The following is a 16,506-nucleotide window of genomic DNA, read 5'->3' as shown; positions in this document are numbered from 1 at the left end:
ACCTCATCTTAAAAGTTATCAACAAGAGGTATGGAAACTCATCTCACATTTCCAAGATTTTAATATTATTTCCATACCAAGAATGCGTAATGCAATTGCAGATGCCTTGGCAAACGATTCTACTAGGTTGTCACCATTAAGGGACAAATTTTCTATTAAAATTATGTATAAACCTTTCATCCCAGATAATATCACTAATTTACACTTTTTTTATGATGACCAACAAATACTATATTTTGTGGCGAATGTTGACCTGTTCAAAGATGAATCGATCGATGAGGACGAGAATGAAAAGTACTTAGAAGATGAAGCCAATGCAAGTAAAGGGAACCTCATAACCAAGGGTGTGGTATCATTAGAGAGGCTGTATGATTTGCATAACTACTTCTGGGGACCCGTCAATGCCAAGACCCTTAGTTCCACCCTATCGCATGAGAAAATCAACTTGGGAACTGAGAAGGATCTAAAATATGTCAATCTCGGTAATTGTTTCACACCACCAGAGCACAAAGCCTTCATACGCTTATTCAAGCATTACCATGATGTCTTCGTGTGGACGTGCATGAACTCAAGATATATGAGACACAAATCATCTAGCATGTAATACCAATCAAGAAAGGGGCCAAGACATTTCAACAAAAACTGAGGAAACTTCATCCAATGCTTGAGCCTCTCATACAAAAGGAGTTGAAAAAAATGGTGGATGCTCAGATCATATACAAAGTGTGACACTCAACGTGGGTGTCAAATTTGGTTCCTATGAGGAAGAAGTCTATGGAGATTTGCATGTGTGTAGATTTTTGGAATCTCAACCACGCCTTGGACAAGGATAACTACCTCATGCCATCCATGGAGCAAATATTGAAAACAGTATCAGGGTCTGAAAGATTTTATTTTCTTAACAGATATTCAGGATATAACCAGGTTCTTGTGGTAGAGCCTGACAGAGTAAAAACTACATTTCGAAATAAGTGGGGCATGTTTGCGTTTCGACGAATGCCATTTGGGCTAATCAATGTTAGAGCAACATTCCAATGTGAAATGGCATCGCCTTTCACAAAATCATTGGAAAAATTATAATGGTCGATCTCAACAATGTAACAGTATTCTCCAAACAAAGGTCAGACCACCTATGCCATTTGAAGAAGATTTTTGAGCGATGCTGCAAGTACGGGATATTCTTGAATCCAAAGAAGAGTATATTTTCAGCTTCCGAGGGTAATTTCTTGGGTCACATCACTACTAAAAGTGGAATCAAGGTAGAACGAGACAGGGTCAGGACTATCACGTAGAGTCCCCTCCCAATGAATAAGAAAGCCATGCAGTCTTTCTTGGGGAAGATGAACTTCGTCCATAGGTTCATATCCGACTATGCTGAGATTGTCAAACCAATATAGGATATGGTGAAGAATGATGTAGTTTACAAATCGGATAAAAGGGACAAGGACGAGTTTACTCATATCAAACAGGCTATAGTAGAACCACCTGCATTGTACAACCCAGACTTTGGTAAATATTTCTTATTCTACACTTTTTCTTCTGATACCTCTCTTGTTGTTGTACTTACTCAGAAGGATGAGTTGAACAATGAATGACCTATCTCCTTCATGAGCACAAGTCTGCAAGGAGAAGAGCTTAATTACCCCACCAGGGAAAAATAGGCTTGTGCAGTGTACAAGGCGGTAAATCTTTACAGACCCTACCTATTAAAGAACCATTGTATTATCTTTGTTCCACACCCAATAGTCAACTCATTGCTTGTTCAGCAAGATTTGGGTGAAAGGAGTGTGAACTGGATGACTGGGTTACAATAGTATGATCTAGACATCAATCTAGTTCACACAATCAAGGGTCATGGTCTTTTCCAATTAGCAGCAGAAGTAGTAAACGCAAAAGAGGAAGAAGAAGAGATCGCAAGATGGGAGCAAGATATTGAAATGTATAATGTTGAGCAAGCCTCCCCCACTACATACATAAACTTTTGGTACATAGATGTGCGTCAATACCTCAAGCATGGCATAGTGCCCTCTCACTTTTCCACAGGGAAGAAGAGGGCACTCTGACTTAAAGAATTATCATATTAGTTGGTGCATGGGGTGTTGTTCAGAAAGCACCACAATGGAGTATTTCTTAGGTGTTTGGAGGCACATGATTCAGAAAAGGTATTGTGTGATCTCCATGACGGACCAGTTGTGGGACAATTTAGAGTAAAAACTACAACACATAAGGTTATGCAGGCCAAATTTTATTGTCCTGCATTATTCAAAGATGCTCATTCCCATGCCCGCAAGTGTCTGATCTATCAAAGGCGTGCTGGAAGAAATCAAAAGTCAGCAACCCCGCTACATCCCGATGTAGTGGAAGAACCTTTTAAACAATGGTTCTTGGACATCATTGGGGAAATTTTCCCACACTCGTCAAAGAAACACCACTATATTTAGGCCGATAGGCCTTCCTTTGAAAGGGACTTTCGTCGTCCTTTTGACTCTCACGCTGACACCTGGCGGACTGGGCAATTTGCTTAGTGTTTGTTCACGCTTGATTCTCACGCTGACACCTGGTCGATCGCCTCTTCTCGCTCCATCGTTTCAATTCCCTCTGCAACGGCTTCGTTCGCATAAGCAGCATGAATTCCCGTAATTTTTCCGATGTTTTCGTTGGGAGTGGGCGGCGGTGGACAGTGGAAAGGGATATGGCACATCTGGAACATTACAGAATTAATTGATAAACCATTTGGATGGCTACCTTCAGCGGAGGCAAAGAGATAATGTGCAGACTTACAGTATAGCTGGCTCTGTTTTTGCTCCTCCGTTTTACGGTGTGCGGATAAACCGCTGGATTTACCGGTGAATTCCGCGGAATTGAGGCCGTCGTCGCTCTGCAGCTCGCAGGGCTTGATTTTTGGTTTTATTTTCTGTCAGGTCTGCTCCTCGTACAATTCTTTCGCTTTGGCGGCAGAAAATGCAAGTTTCTTTGTCGGTTTGGCATTTTCTTTTTCTAAATTCTGCAAAAGATCAATCAGAAGTTGAGCTGTCGGTTTAATTTCTGAGGTAGAGCTATCGTTTTGATTTGTGAGGTCGAATGCTCTTCGTACCGCGGGAGCTGCTTTAGTTATTATTTTGTCTGTTTATTGATAACGATAATGGTTAAAGATTTAAACGTGTCGATGGGTTTCTTGCAGGTTGCGGCCGGGGTTCAATGTGGGCGGTTCCCGCAGGATGGACTGCTTTCTTTAATTGCCGGTACATTGAAGCTTTAAATAAAGTGCAGAAAGGCGTTTCCTTTGAAGTCTTCTTTGCTGAATTCTTTCACAACTAGAAATTTCGGCTTTGTCTGAAAGGTAATTTGCTTTATGGCTGAGAATTTGGTAGGTTTTCTGTTAACATTTTCGAGATTTTGAAGTTCAGTATGTGTTTGAAGCGACAGCTGGTTCCGGTCTCTTGAAGGCACTGTAAAGAATATTTGGCACCGCTTTTTACTCTGTGAAATTTAAGAAGCTTCGGTTCGCGAACCGGCTTGAGAAATTTTGCCTTGGGAAAATTGCTGAAGGCTGTACACGCATTCCTGGACTCTGTGTATGCATCTTTTTCATATAATTTTATCACGAAGTTGGCTGCGGTGCTTTGACATGCCTTTGAATATTGTTGTAGGTTAGAAGACATTTCAGGCCAGAGTTATTGAATAGACTTGATGAGATAGTTGTATTTGATCCTCTTTCTCATGATGAGCTCAAGAAAGTTGCTAGACTACAGATGAAAGATGTAGCAATTCGTCCTGCAGAGAGAGGTGTTGCTTTAGGGTTTACAGATGCCGCTCTGGATCTTGTTGTTCACGAAGCCTATGATCCTTGGGTAATAACATTGAAATATGTTTATTATGGCTGTTGTTGCCATTTACATTAATCTGTAAGTGAGAGGTACGCATGGTCATAACAACTTACAAGGGCATGGTCATTCCATGCCAGCTGCTAAAAGTCCTCTATTTAGCCCTGCTGATCCTAATGACCCGAAATTTCTTCAAATCGCACACAAATATTTTTTCTTATGTATCTGATGAATGGATGCCTGGTGAGACTTATATGTCAAATGTACACTCTGAACTTATTAGGTTCCCACATTCCAGTTTGGTTGGATTCTGATTTTGACTCAGGGCTCAGATTCAACAAGTTTTCATGTTCTCTCGGTGACTTGGGAGGCCTACTCATGCTATGCTATGTAACACGGGCATCATAATGGTGAGGATAATGCCAATGATTAGAAGTCCTCTATTTAGCCTTGGTGATCCCAATGACCTGAGAATTCTTTACATTACTTTTTTTCTGTGTTTGGCGGAAGCATACCTGCATATTCACCTAAGGAGATCTGCCATTCTCATCATTTTGAACTGGCGAGACTCATGGTTGAAATGCATGAATGCAGATCTGACATTTAGGCTCCTATTTAGTCCCAGCAATCCCAGTGGATTAAAAATTTCTGCAAACCAAACTTGGATACTTTTCCAAGCATTGACTTGATGCGGCTCTAAATTATTTTTGTAATGGATCTTACTTACTCTCTTACTTAAAAGTGTTCTTTGCAAATTTATCTATGCAGCTCTGATTCATGTCCTGCAATAACAGAAGAGCATCCTACAGAAAAGCACCTATAAATTTTCTTTTATTTTCCTAAAAGACTATCCAGTTACTTTATTTAACCTGCTATCCAGTTACTTTATTTAACCTGCCTCAGTTCTCAAGTTCTCAACAAACCATCAGTTCTACCTTGGATTAGATAGATAGAACCACATTTGCAGGTCGACCATTCACAATCAAAGATATTGCAGATTGGCTTTTAACTGTTTTGAGACGAACCTAAATGGTTTCTATTTTGGGGTAATGTTGGGTTTTTCAGGCTTTCTTTGGTGTGTATGCCGGACACGGAGGTCGTAGAGCTGCTGATTTTGTTGCTGAGAAACTTGGACAAAAGATTGTGGATTTGATGCTCAAGTCAGAAAAAGAAGATTGTGAGATAGAGCAGGCAGTTAAAGCTGGGTACTTGGAAACAGATAAAGAATTTTTGGAGCAGGTAAAGTCATAGAGGTTGCAATATTTGAGTGTAGTATGGGTTCTTGTTTAAAGCTTATTTGATTGGTGGACAATTTGGTATTCTAACCATTTGATGCATTAAATATGCTGACATTTTTTTTAATGATTCTTTATGTTTATTTCATTGCTTGACAAGTTGGGCAAGGAAATTTCTTAGGCCTAAATAGGAAAAACTGATTTTTTAGGATTGAATCTCGTTGACTTAACAAAATCCTCAGGCTTGCAATTTTGGAAGCCATGAGTTTCTTGTTATGAATTGAATCTGACTGAGTTATTTGACACAGGGTGTAAGCAGTGGGGCTTGTTGTGTGACTGCCTTGATAAAAAATGGTTGCTTAGTTGTGGCCAATGCGGGTGACTGCCGGGCAGTTCTCAGCAGGAATGGTAACGCTGAATCAATTACCTGTGATCATAGACCTGGAAGGCAGGAAGAGAGGGAGAGGATTGAAAATCTGGTTATGACTCAACCAAATGCTAGACGCATCATTAATCTATTCGTCCATTCTTTAACGGGTTTACTAATATACTTTTGGGGCTGTGGCAGGGTGGTTACGTGGATATTCACGGGGGAGCTTGGCGAGTACAGGGAACCTTAGCTGTGTCGAGAAGTATAGGAGATATACACTTGAAACGGTGGATATCAGCAGAACCGGAGATTAGAAAGCTGCCCATTACATCTGACTCTGAATTTTTAATAATGGCATCTGATGGACTTTGGGAGAAGGTATGCTTAAGTTTTTCAAATTGCTTTCACACTTATGTTTCAATTTCAAGGCACATGAAAGCTTGTTAATCCGGCCTCAAAGTTTGCACTCTTATGAATTTTCTATGAAGAAACAAAATTGTCAAACACTGCAAGTGGATTTTTCAGAACAGACTCTCTGTAATTTTGATTTTGCATACATTCAAAAGGGACCAATTTAGAAATAGGAGCTCATGGAGCTTTTTCAAAACTGGCACTTGGAGGGAACGTGGTTTCCCAACTTCCTAGTAAGCATGGATTCCTTTGAACAGAGTTGCGCCACCAAAAAACCAAAAAAAATTGTATCAGAACTGACACATTTCTCCATTAATTCTGTGTGAATTTTAGCTGAATTTTGTTCTTCGTAGGCAGGGCACTTTAGTAATGCACATTATTCATCTAAATCTTGATGGGAACATGGGTTCCCAGTAACATGAGCTACCTTTGAAACCCTGAGTCTTCACCAGCTCAAAACCAAAACAATGTTGTGTCAGAACTGACACGTTTCTCCATTAATTGTCTATGAACTCTAGCTGCCTTTTGTACTTCTTAGGCAGGGCACCTAGTATTGCACATTCTCCATCTAAGATCTTGATGGGAACATGCGTTCCCAGTAAGCACGAAGCTATCTTTGAACCCTGAGTTTCACCAGCTCAAACCAACAAATTTGTTAGAACTGACACATTTCTCCATTAATTCTGTATATTTGCATAATCAGGGCACTGTAGGAAAGTATCCTGCCTGTTTCCGTGCTTTCTCTTTTAGTAATGTTTGTTCATCATCTAAGCTCATGGATTGTGTTTACACGTTAATTTTATCTTCACATACTCGCAATATGGAGTCCCTTGTATCTTCTTCCCCTGAATTCTGTAGTGGACTTGAGCACTTCACAAAAAAGTATTTTTTTTCCTCTGAATTCTGTACTTTCATAAACAGTGAACTTTTTAAATGTATTTCTTCATCTAAATTGTAAGCATGACTGTTTCAATCAGCTGATTCTGTTTCCCCTAATACTTCTATCAGGTCACTAATCAGGAGGCAGTAGACATTGTCAGGACTGTTTGCACAGAAAAAAAGCAAGGAGCTATTAGTCCTCCTGAACTTTTCGAAGGAGGAGAAGCATGGAATGAAGATGCTAGCCCACCACCTAAGGCAAGGAAAATTTCTTTGGGAGACGTACCTAAGGTCATGAAAGTCAGGAGTCTATGGGATGGCAACTTTAACACTATGGGATGCTATGACAAATATTTCAAAGAGAATACAAAAAGCCCCGGGTTGCAGTACATGCCTTTGCGACGTCCCATGGCAGCATGCAAAGAGCTTGTGGAGCTTTCTGCAGCTAGAGGCACACGAGATGACATTAGTGTAATGATTGTTGACCTCAGGCATTTCTGCCCAAGTGGCTGATGTAAGAGGAGCCCAAATGTTCGCTTAATGCACCATTTTCAACACCATCTTGCACATACCCCCATGTCAAAGACCCTCTGCTAAGCTGATCATGGTTGGAATTTCAAAACAAAACCATTTGTCAAATTTGACGGTTCTCACACAACCCCACCCATCTTCACACTTTCAACAAAAGATCTGGAAGATTTTGCAAATTTTTTAACTATATTGGCCCTCTATTCCATCCCTGAAGCTGATTCACTAGTCATATTGTTATTACAAATCCAACAGGTTGGACTGGTTCAAAGTCAGGCGGTAAGAGGAAAAAGAAATTGAGAATAACAGGAAAAAATAAGAAACAAAGGGACCAGTGTTGGCACATTTGATGTATGATAATAAAATTCCCATTCTTAGATTTGTGTAATTCGTTGGATGTTTTTAATAGGTTGTCATGGTTGGATACACCATGAGTTTTGTATATAGGAGAGCTAATTCAATTGACTGTTTTGTTCTAACAAGAAGTTATAAATATATCTAACACTGAAGCACTGAAGCATTGGTGGGTGATCCTCATCACGATTAGAACGAAGCCGAGATGTCAGTATAGAGCTCCTTGAAGGTGAAAGACCATGGTTGGCACTGCTCAAGCCCAGATTCTCCTGAACTTGCTGCCTGAGACAGGCTTGGAGAAACTGTAACATTGCTCAATGGAGATATCATCACTGGTGACCCTGCATGCATCTCTTTTCCTGATTCCACTTCACTGCAGTGAAGGGGATCTGCAGGAACCCAATACAGGGGAGCTGACAATGGCAGCCATACAAAATGCAATGAGGGACTAATAAACACTGCAAAAGTACAATGAGGCTAAGGCCTTACACAACTGTTAAGGCCTTACACAACTGTTCATTTGCACTATGATAAAAAAACTGTAGTTTGTGAACATGTCAGAGACAATACTCTGTGCATAACATTGGAAATATCAGGTACTGCTCTGTAGATGGGACAAAGCGACTGGTGTAACGAGTCACCCACCCGTTAAGCGTTAATTTAGCATACAATATTGATGGGTGCATGAGACCCTTTATAAGTAATATAGCCGTTTGTGAAACGGTCCAATAACTCACTAATTTTCTGCATTTGACTTTTACCAATAATTGGGAGGGTGCTAAAGCGTATGGACTATATTAATATTTGAAGTAGTGTTTGATATTTTGTTGGTAAAAGTCATTAAAATGTTAATTTTATTATAATTAGTTTAGATTTTTTCTATATTAATATTTGAAGCAGTGTCTGAGATTTTATTGGTAAAAATGATTAAAATGTTAAGTTTATTATAATTACGTTAGATTTATTTTAATTTGAGATTTATTAATTTTAATTTGAGATTAATTTTAATTTTAACGTGACATTAATTTTAATTTGAGATTTATTAATTGTTGGGAGGGATCAAATTTCAGCGTAATTTTTTTTTTGAGTGTAAAATTTGAAGAAAAATTTGTATATAGAGATCTGATCCTTTTCAGTATTTGAGAGATCCAGAATTATTAAATTCATTTTAAATTAAAAATAATAAATATATTAATTTATATTCATAAATTTATTAATTTGTAATTATAAAAGTAATAAGTATTTATATGTTAAATATTGTTATAATTTTATTTAATTAATAAAAACTATAATTTTTTAAATATTTTAATAAATAAATAAATTTTCATAAAACTTTAACCTATAAAACTTAAAAAGTAAAACTCTTTCAAAATTTGTTGTCATTTTATTTGTTTAATCATTTTATTAATATATGAGAGAAAAAATTTAGTCGTCTACTTGGAATATTCTTATCAAATTTACATCGTGAAAGAATGTTTGTTTGTTATAAACTTAACTTAGATCCACTAATATTTACTATAGAGAAATTCAACAACTCTAATTTAATAATCCTATCGGCCTCTCTTTGTACTTTTGGGACAATTGCTAGTCTAACCACTATGGACTATTTAACACGGTGGACAGGGGCAGTTCCGCTAAAATAGGTGAATGATCAGGAATGTTGAAATGTGGCAACAAGAATATTCCAATTTAATTTGTTCTTGAACGAAATTGTGAATTAAAATCGAATTTAATCTTAACAGCTACTTCGAAATAATTAATTAATTCACAAGGAATTAATTAGTTTGAGAAGTTCAATTTAGAAGTCTTTCTGAAGTCATGGAAGAGTTTTCCCTTAAATTAAGGAGATAAGATTGAGTTATATTTGAGTTGTAATTAGTTAACTCAGTTTACTGAGTTAAGTCTAGTTAAATTAGTTTCAAAATGTTTGAGGAATTAATAGTGAGTTAACAGTCAATTGATGCATGCATGCACTCAACTAGTGCTACTCCAGTTAACTAAAGATTCCCTCATCAGAAACTCATGCATGTCTATTCTGAGAAAGACCCAGTTGAGATTAAAGTGAAGGACAATGTACTATCATTTGCATTTGTTTTCTTATAAATAAAACTCATGCATGCATAAGGAATCATTCCTTAAGAATTACGCAGTTCTAACAGTGCGTGAGAGTACTGTTACACTTGGTAACAGGAGATCATCCACAAGGAGAAACAGCGCAAGGAAATAGGAGCATGGAGGGTAGAGAGGAAGGCTTGAGAGAAGGCAAGATTTCCTGTGAGCATCTGTGAGGATTGTATTGAGAGCTAGCTAGCTGTGAGAGCTAAGGCTTTGTATAATTCTTATGTATTTCCACCTTGTATGATAATACAGATAGTGGGGTTTTTAGCTTGGGTTTTCCCCAAAGTATTTTCATGTGTATTGTGCATTAATTCTTCTTCTTCTGGTTATATTGTTCAGCTCAATCTTTAAGCTTCCACAAATTGATAGTAGAAGTAGGTTATAATATTATGCTTTGATCTATATTGCATTATCAGGTTAACCTACAACAGATTTTATACATGGTATCAAAGTTGGATTGGTAGAAATTGTTCTACATGGTATCAGAGCTGTGAACAGTATAGTGAGAAGAGAATTCGAAGTTTGAAGTTCGGGGTTGCAAGTGAAAATCGAATTCATATCATACTTCAAGGTTGGCCAATGGCATTCTATGGCTTGAGGCTTGAGTATGCCTTGGAAGGTAGCTCGAATTACATAGCATGGAAAGATAGAATTGAGGTTGTATTAGAAGACAATGGATTGAAGGAATTCATTGATCAATAAATCCCAAAGCTAGCTTCAACTAATGCACAAGAGTTGGCTGAGTGGAAGAAGTGTTCGGTGAAGGCAAGATGGATCATCCTTAAGGGAGTTCGAGACCATATTTTCTCAAGTCTCCATTGGAAGGATACTCCATTTTCAATGTGGAAGACATTGAAGGACCTCTACTAGAACCTTAGCGACTAGAGGAAATTGGCACTCAAGGATAAGCTTCAAAGAATTAAGATGGAGAAGGGCGATACTATTTCCACATATCTAAACAAGCTCACCACCTGCAGAGATGAGCTTGGCAGTGTGGGAATAACTATTTTCGATGATGATATGGTGAGCCTCGCTCTCCTTGGCCTTCCAAAGAGTTGGAATAGCTACCAGGACTCTGTGAATGGAAGGGAGAAACTACGATATTGGGAACGACTATGGTCAGATCTTATGCAGGAGGAGATCATGAGGAGCACACGAGATGGTTCTTCATCCAAGAATGATGATGAAGAAAATCTAGCCTTAGAAAGTAAGGCAAGGAAAGGGAAGGGGAAGGCTTCCTATTCAAAATCGAATTCTTCTCATGGAGGGAAGAAGGGTGACATGTCTAAAGTAAGATGCTTTAATTGTCACAAGATGGGACATTATGCGACTAATTGAACATCGAAGAAGTCTAAGAAGGGATCCTCGGTAGGATCGGAAGGTAAGGCATTAGCCTCTTAGTTCGAAATGGACTTTACCCTCATTGCATGCATGGTGTCATCGATGATGGGTTGTGTCTGGTATCTTGACAGTGGAGCCTCATTCCACATGACCGGTGATAAAAGTTTATTCAGTACCTTGGAGGAGAAAGACCTCAAGATGCACATAGACATGGGTGACAACGAAAGGTATAGTGTTTCAGGAGTGGGCACGGTTGCTTTTCAGAGGGAGTATGGAGCTCCTATCACCTTGACAAATGTGAAGTATGTGCCTGGACTAAAGAAGAACTTGGTATCGATCATGATATTGGAGGAAAAAGGCTATGATGTTGTCTTCAGTAAAGGAAAGGTGTTCCTAAGACACATAGCCATGGTTCAGACCAAGAGGATAGGGATTCGGGTGAAGAATCTCTATAAACTAGAGGTAGATGATTATATAGCATTGAGTACGAAAGAAGAATTGGTGCAAAGCCAAGACATTGATGAGTTGTGGCACAGGCGATTGGGCCATTTTCATCATGGGGCTTTGAAGATAATGCAACAGATACCTACAGGACTTCCCAAAGGTAAACTTGAGCAAGTTGACACATGCAAAGGTTGTACCTTGGGAAAGTACACCAGGTATTTCTTTCATGATCGAGACAATCGAGCAGAGGCTATCTTAGAGAGAGTTCATATTGATGTGTGTGGACCATTCTCGATGGCATGCACAGTGAAGAAAAGGTATTATGTGATTTTCATTGACGACTATTCTCGTAAACGCTGGATTTATTTCATGCAGAAGAAGGACCAAACCTTCACAAAGTTTTGTGAGTTCAAAGCTTTGGTCAAGAAAGAGTCAGGGAAGAAGATCAAGGCCTTGAGAAGTGACCATGGTGGAGAATATGTCTCTCAAGAGTTTCAAGACTTCTATGCAGCCGAAGGAATTAAACGAGAGTTGACGACACCTCATAACCCACAACAAAATGGGGTGGCCGAGAGGAAGAATAGAACTATTGTAGGGGTAGCACGGGCGATACTGCATGACCAAGGCCCACCACTTCACTTGTGGGCTGAGGCATGTAACACAGCAGTCTATTTGCAGAATAGAAGCCCGCATCGCATACTTGGGATGAAGACACCAGAGGAATCTTTCTTCGGTAAGATACCAGATGTGGGTCACTTCAGGATCTTTGGCTCATCGATATATTTCCATGTGACAAAGGATGCACGGAAGAAGCTTGAGCCAATAGCAGAGTTGGGGATACTTGTGGGGTACACTGATACACCTCACAACTATCGGGTGTACTTGCCTACCAGTCAGAGGATAGTGGTTCACAGAGATCTCAAGTTTGATGAGCAGAAGGCCATGTGAGTTTCCCTTGAGAGGGAGCTCAAACTATAGGCTGTGGAGGAACTGTTGGTTCCTAAGGAGGAGGAGCCTCAGACTGATGCAGAGCAGCTACATGTAGAGGTTCCAAGAGTGGAGATATCCACTCAACAAGATTCTTCCAGAGATAGACATAAGCGCACAAGAGAAGCTGACAGATTGTTGCAGGATGTGAGAGAGAATGTGGGAGAACCATATTCTCAGCACAAACTGAGGAGGTAACCTGAGAGGTACACTAGATACATGGCCCTTGTTGGGGAATGTGTTGAGACTGAGCCATCTTCCTTTGAGGAAGCAATTCAGCAGCTGATTTGGGTTGATGCTATGGTGGAGGAGTATGACTCTATAGTTCGTAACAATGTTTTGGACGTGGTTCCTAGACCAGATAACAAGTCAGTTGTGAGTTGGTATTGGGTTTACAAGGTAAACCAAGCTGTTGATGTTAGTGTGGAGAATCATAAGGCAAGATTTGTTGCCCGTGGCTTTTCACAGATCGAGAGGATCATGTTGCTTCAGTATATTTCGATAGAGGAGAAATATGCTGACATTTTGACAAAGGCATTGTCAAAGTGTAAATTTGAGTTCCATAGAGACAAGATCGGAGTGGCATATAATACCTTTCTTATTGAGAGGGAGTGTTGAAATGTGGCAACAAGAATATTCCAATTTAATTTGTCCTTGAATTATATCAATAAAACTATTTGAGTTTCTCCTACATGCTTGTGTATCATTGATGTTTGTTACATTTGTATGTTTAGCTTAAATCTGATCCTAAGCTTTTTATGAATATAAACCCATGTCTTTGTGTAGTTTTCTTCTTCTGTGATCTTACAGGAACTTGGTGAAGCTGGGCAAGTAAGGAAGCAGGTAGCTGGAAGCTGTCAAAGAAGAGAGAGATTGGATCAAAGGACTAGCGGAAGACACAGGTTGGTTCATCCTATTCCTCTTTGTTTATAGTTCATAAAGAAGAATACAAAAGTAGTTTTCTCTGTTTGTTTCTAAGGTCACTGTCACACCTTAGTGGGATATGGTCGTTCTGAATAGACACTTTTCCCGTTAACAAAATGGCGATTCCACTGAGGATCGTGTCTAGTTAGTTTGTTTTTGTTTCTCTTGTTGTTTATTTCATAAACTTAGAAGTAGCAGTCGAACTGCATTTGCCATTAACAAATGCAAAGTAGACATCTGCTACTTCAATCCATTCACTGGATCTGTTTATGACTTGAACAACTGATTCACAAATGATCTGATTGCCCTTTGTGATAGCTCTTAGACCTTCTTTAAATCTACCCTCTGATTGTGCATTACTGATTGCTTTAACTGAGCCAAAAACCATAGATTAAACTTCAAACCGTGACCCAGAACCCGGATAGAATTCTCATTTCTGCCCCAGTGCAGGCATTGTGAAGAGTTTCTGCATTTCAACGTAGTTCCCGAGAGGGCAAACTGCGCTGCAATCCAATTCCTCTGTGTAACAGGTGCGCTGATCAGCCTTGCCTTGTGCAGCTGAGGTTCTTTGCTTCATTCTTTCCAGTTTTGTCTCTGTTTTTTGCAGCCTGTGATCAGTGTATGTGTCTGTTTAAAAACCCCTTTTCTTTGCCGTAATTCCGCCTCCTTTGTACAAAAATACTGTAGATGTTTTTGTGTGTTTGTGGCGTCATTTACAGTTTTCCATTGCAAGAAGTAGAATAGTCATACTGTCGTCCTTTGATTTAGATCTGTCGCAAGTGTCGATTTTGATCATAGGAGAAACTTTATTTTCTGTTGACAGTCGATTATGCTTTTACTTTTGCCTTTGGTTTGAATTTGTGACTTTCTAGTGTCGAAACGAGTATTTATTTCAAAATCATAAAGTGTCGTAATCATCTCTACCTTTTGATTTTGAAAAGAAGCTTGTTTGTGTTTGTCACTTGAAAGCAAATTCAGATTTGTACATCAACTTTCTTTTTAGGCATCTTTATAAAGAAAGTGAAAAACAAATACATGCACATGTGCATTTGCATATTGACAGTCTGTTTGGCTTGACTTAGGAAAGTGCATTTACAGTGTGCTCTTTGCTCTTTGTGAAAAGATTGTGTCTTTCTTTTCCCCTTGTAGCTAGGATTTTCATTGCTGAAAAGAGATAAAAGTTTGCTTATCATCTTTAGATTGCATTTTAGGAATTACATCTACATCTCGTGGTGAACCCAAAAGGCAAACTTCATAAGAAAGATCAACTTAAAATAAATCCAATGAACTTAACAACGCTTTGGAACTTAACGCACAACATTTAGAGGTCTAGGCTAGAGACGTATTCCGGCGTCGTAAAGCCTGGTAACTGTTGTCCTCACTGATGGTTGGGTGATTCCTCCACTTTGAGACGATAAGTGCCAGTACGGACTTGTGCTCCCACGTACCATCGAGTATATATTGGGAGACCCCTATAGGCTTAAAACCTTTTATCCATAGGAAGCCGTGTCGGCCGCCCTACTGATCGCAATGCATCGAACACAGCATTCGGGAAGATTGATTGCCGTACCGTAAAAAGTATTCTGCAGTTTTGCGATTGGTTTGGTACTCCCTCTACCTGGATCTCCAGAGCAGTCCCTTTCGTTCCTTTTCAAACTCCTTAACGGAAAAGGTCCATATGAGCACTTGTCACTTCAGGCTCATTAAAAATCGAAGGAGACTAGAGTCATCTTTTGTTTTTTCTCGACTCTTAAAAACTGAAAAAACAAGTTGTGTCAAAAGAATCTAAAATTCATTTAATTCAGAAACATACTTCCCCTTTTTATTTTAGTTGATCGAGTAATCTGCAATCGTGGAGGAAAGTCAATTGAAACCCCATCGTTCGCAGAGGCTTACGAGTCAACCGTCTTTGTCTCCGGAATCGAAACCAGTACGGACAAAGCGAACTCGTTTAACCGGTTCCAAATCTCCTATTAAAGTTAGAACAAGTGTTCCAACGACATCAGAGACTCCGGTTACTCCAAACATTTCTGGAATCCCTGCCTCTACAAAAGAAGTTCAACAGCCACAGAGGGACAGTGATACTGATCCTAGTCTGAGAGTAAACAGTTGTGTTTCTGAACCAGTTCCATCTACAACCGGTTCATAGAGTCTTGCTCTTCAAACATCTGTCGCTGTCGATTCCACACCTTCTTCGGCACCAGAAATATTTTATGGACCTGACGGTCTTCCCCTTCCACCTGGTCTGACTGCAATTGAAGAAATTGTAGAAGATCCTCAAACAAGTACTCCAACGCACTTTGGAGTCGGGATCACTCTATATCCTTCTTCATCAGAAGTTAATCTACCACCAGCGGAAGCTCCTGTAGAATCGCTAGGTAATCTTTTGGATAGACTACAAATGTCTGAACAACCGTCAACATCTAGGACTGTGTCTTTTGACACAGCGACGACAGAACTTCCTGCTGTCACTCCGACAATGTTCGCCGGCATACCATCTGTCCCGACTAGCTCTCAACCGCTAGAAGGAGCCCACCCAGGGGCTATTTCGACAGTCTGGTCCGTTCCTGTTTGTTCATCCGGAATAATATCTAGAAACTCTTATGTTGAGCCTCAACAAATTGATCCGTTTGGAGGTCAATTTGGGCAGTCCAGTCCCCAAGGGCAAACAATTCCCTTGAGTTCTGGATTACCACCTTATGGGGGGCAGTATGCCCTTTCATTATCCCCTCAGGGAGGATATCCATACGAGAGTTCACAACAACATTCAGGTTATGCTGGAATTACCTCAAGTGGTTGGGTACCTATACTACCTCAACAACCAAGAGTTGTGTATTCGATGCAACAATGTGTACCTATGTCGAATATCCCGACTACACCAGCTATTGTGACGGTGTCGCAAGTTCAAACGCTGCCTGTTGTATGCCAAACTCAGGTTTCTCAGGTTGTAATGCAATAGCCCCTTGACCCTGCAACTCAACCACAATTGCCAACTAGTGGGGCGGCACAGGTCCAAACGGGTACAATTACCCCACACCTTGGTCCAACGATTAGTATAGCGCAAGAGCACATGGCTTCACAACCATGGCTG

At 39.7% G+C, this 16,506-nt stretch overlaps 1 protein-coding gene across 7 annotated transcripts; it reads left to right on the top strand.

Moving 5' to 3' along the window:
- The first annotated feature begins 3,215 nt into the window (after positions 1 to 3,215).
- Positions 3,216 to 7,927, top strand: LOC149183106 (putative protein phosphatase 2C 14). 7 transcript variants are annotated; one of them, XM_089417042.1, is made up of 6 exons: positions 3,325 to 3,340; positions 3,651 to 3,851; positions 4,890 to 5,063; positions 5,368 to 5,538; positions 5,628 to 5,807; positions 6,849 to 7,927. In XM_089417042.1, the coding sequence occupies exons 2-6, from the start codon at positions 3,753 to 3,755 to the stop codon at positions 7,230 to 7,232; spliced, it is 1,008 nt and encodes a 335-aa protein (XP_089273168.1). In that variant the 5' UTR covers positions 3,325 to 3,340; positions 3,651 to 3,752; the 3' UTR covers positions 7,233 to 7,927. The 7 variants fall into 7 exon arrangements, with proteins under 7 accessions (XP_089273174.1, XP_089273168.1, XP_089273173.1 ...); XM_089417044.1 differs by lacking the exon at positions 3,325 to 3,340 and adding an exon at positions 4,108 to 4,234 and having other exon boundaries at positions 3,836 to 3,851; XM_089417048.1 differs by lacking the exon at positions 3,651 to 3,851 and having other exon boundaries at positions 3,216 to 3,340.
- Positions 7,928 to 16,506: the final 8,579 nt, after the last annotated feature.

The sequence above is a fragment of the Pinus tabuliformis genome, chromosome 3_2, assembly GCF_031772625.1.
Source record: "Pinus tabuliformis cultivar Carrire ecotype Pingquan chromosome 3_2, CPIR1, whole genome shotgun sequence".
NCBI classification, from domain to species: domain Eukaryota; kingdom Viridiplantae; phylum Streptophyta; class Pinopsida; order Pinales; family Pinaceae; genus Pinus; species Pinus tabuliformis.
Note: the sequence above shows the minus strand (reverse complement) of the source record. Positions and strands in the feature narration are given on the sequence as shown.

What these genes read in the sequence shown, in the direction of transcription:
- LOC149183106 (XM_089417042.1), top strand. Translation starts at nt 3,753, where the DNA reads ATGAAAGATGTAGCAATTCGTCCTGCAGAGAGAGGTGTTGCTTTAGGG. An exon ending in ATAAAGAATTTTTGGAGCAG is followed by an intron (nt 5,064 to 5,367) that starts GTAAAGTCATAG and finishes TATTTGACACAG; the next exon opens with GGTGTAAGCAGTGGGGCTTG. An exon ending in GGGAGAGGATTGAAAATCTG is followed by an intron (nt 5,539 to 5,627) that starts GTTATGACTCAA and finishes GGGCTGTGGCAG; the next exon opens with GGTGGTTACGTGGATATTCA.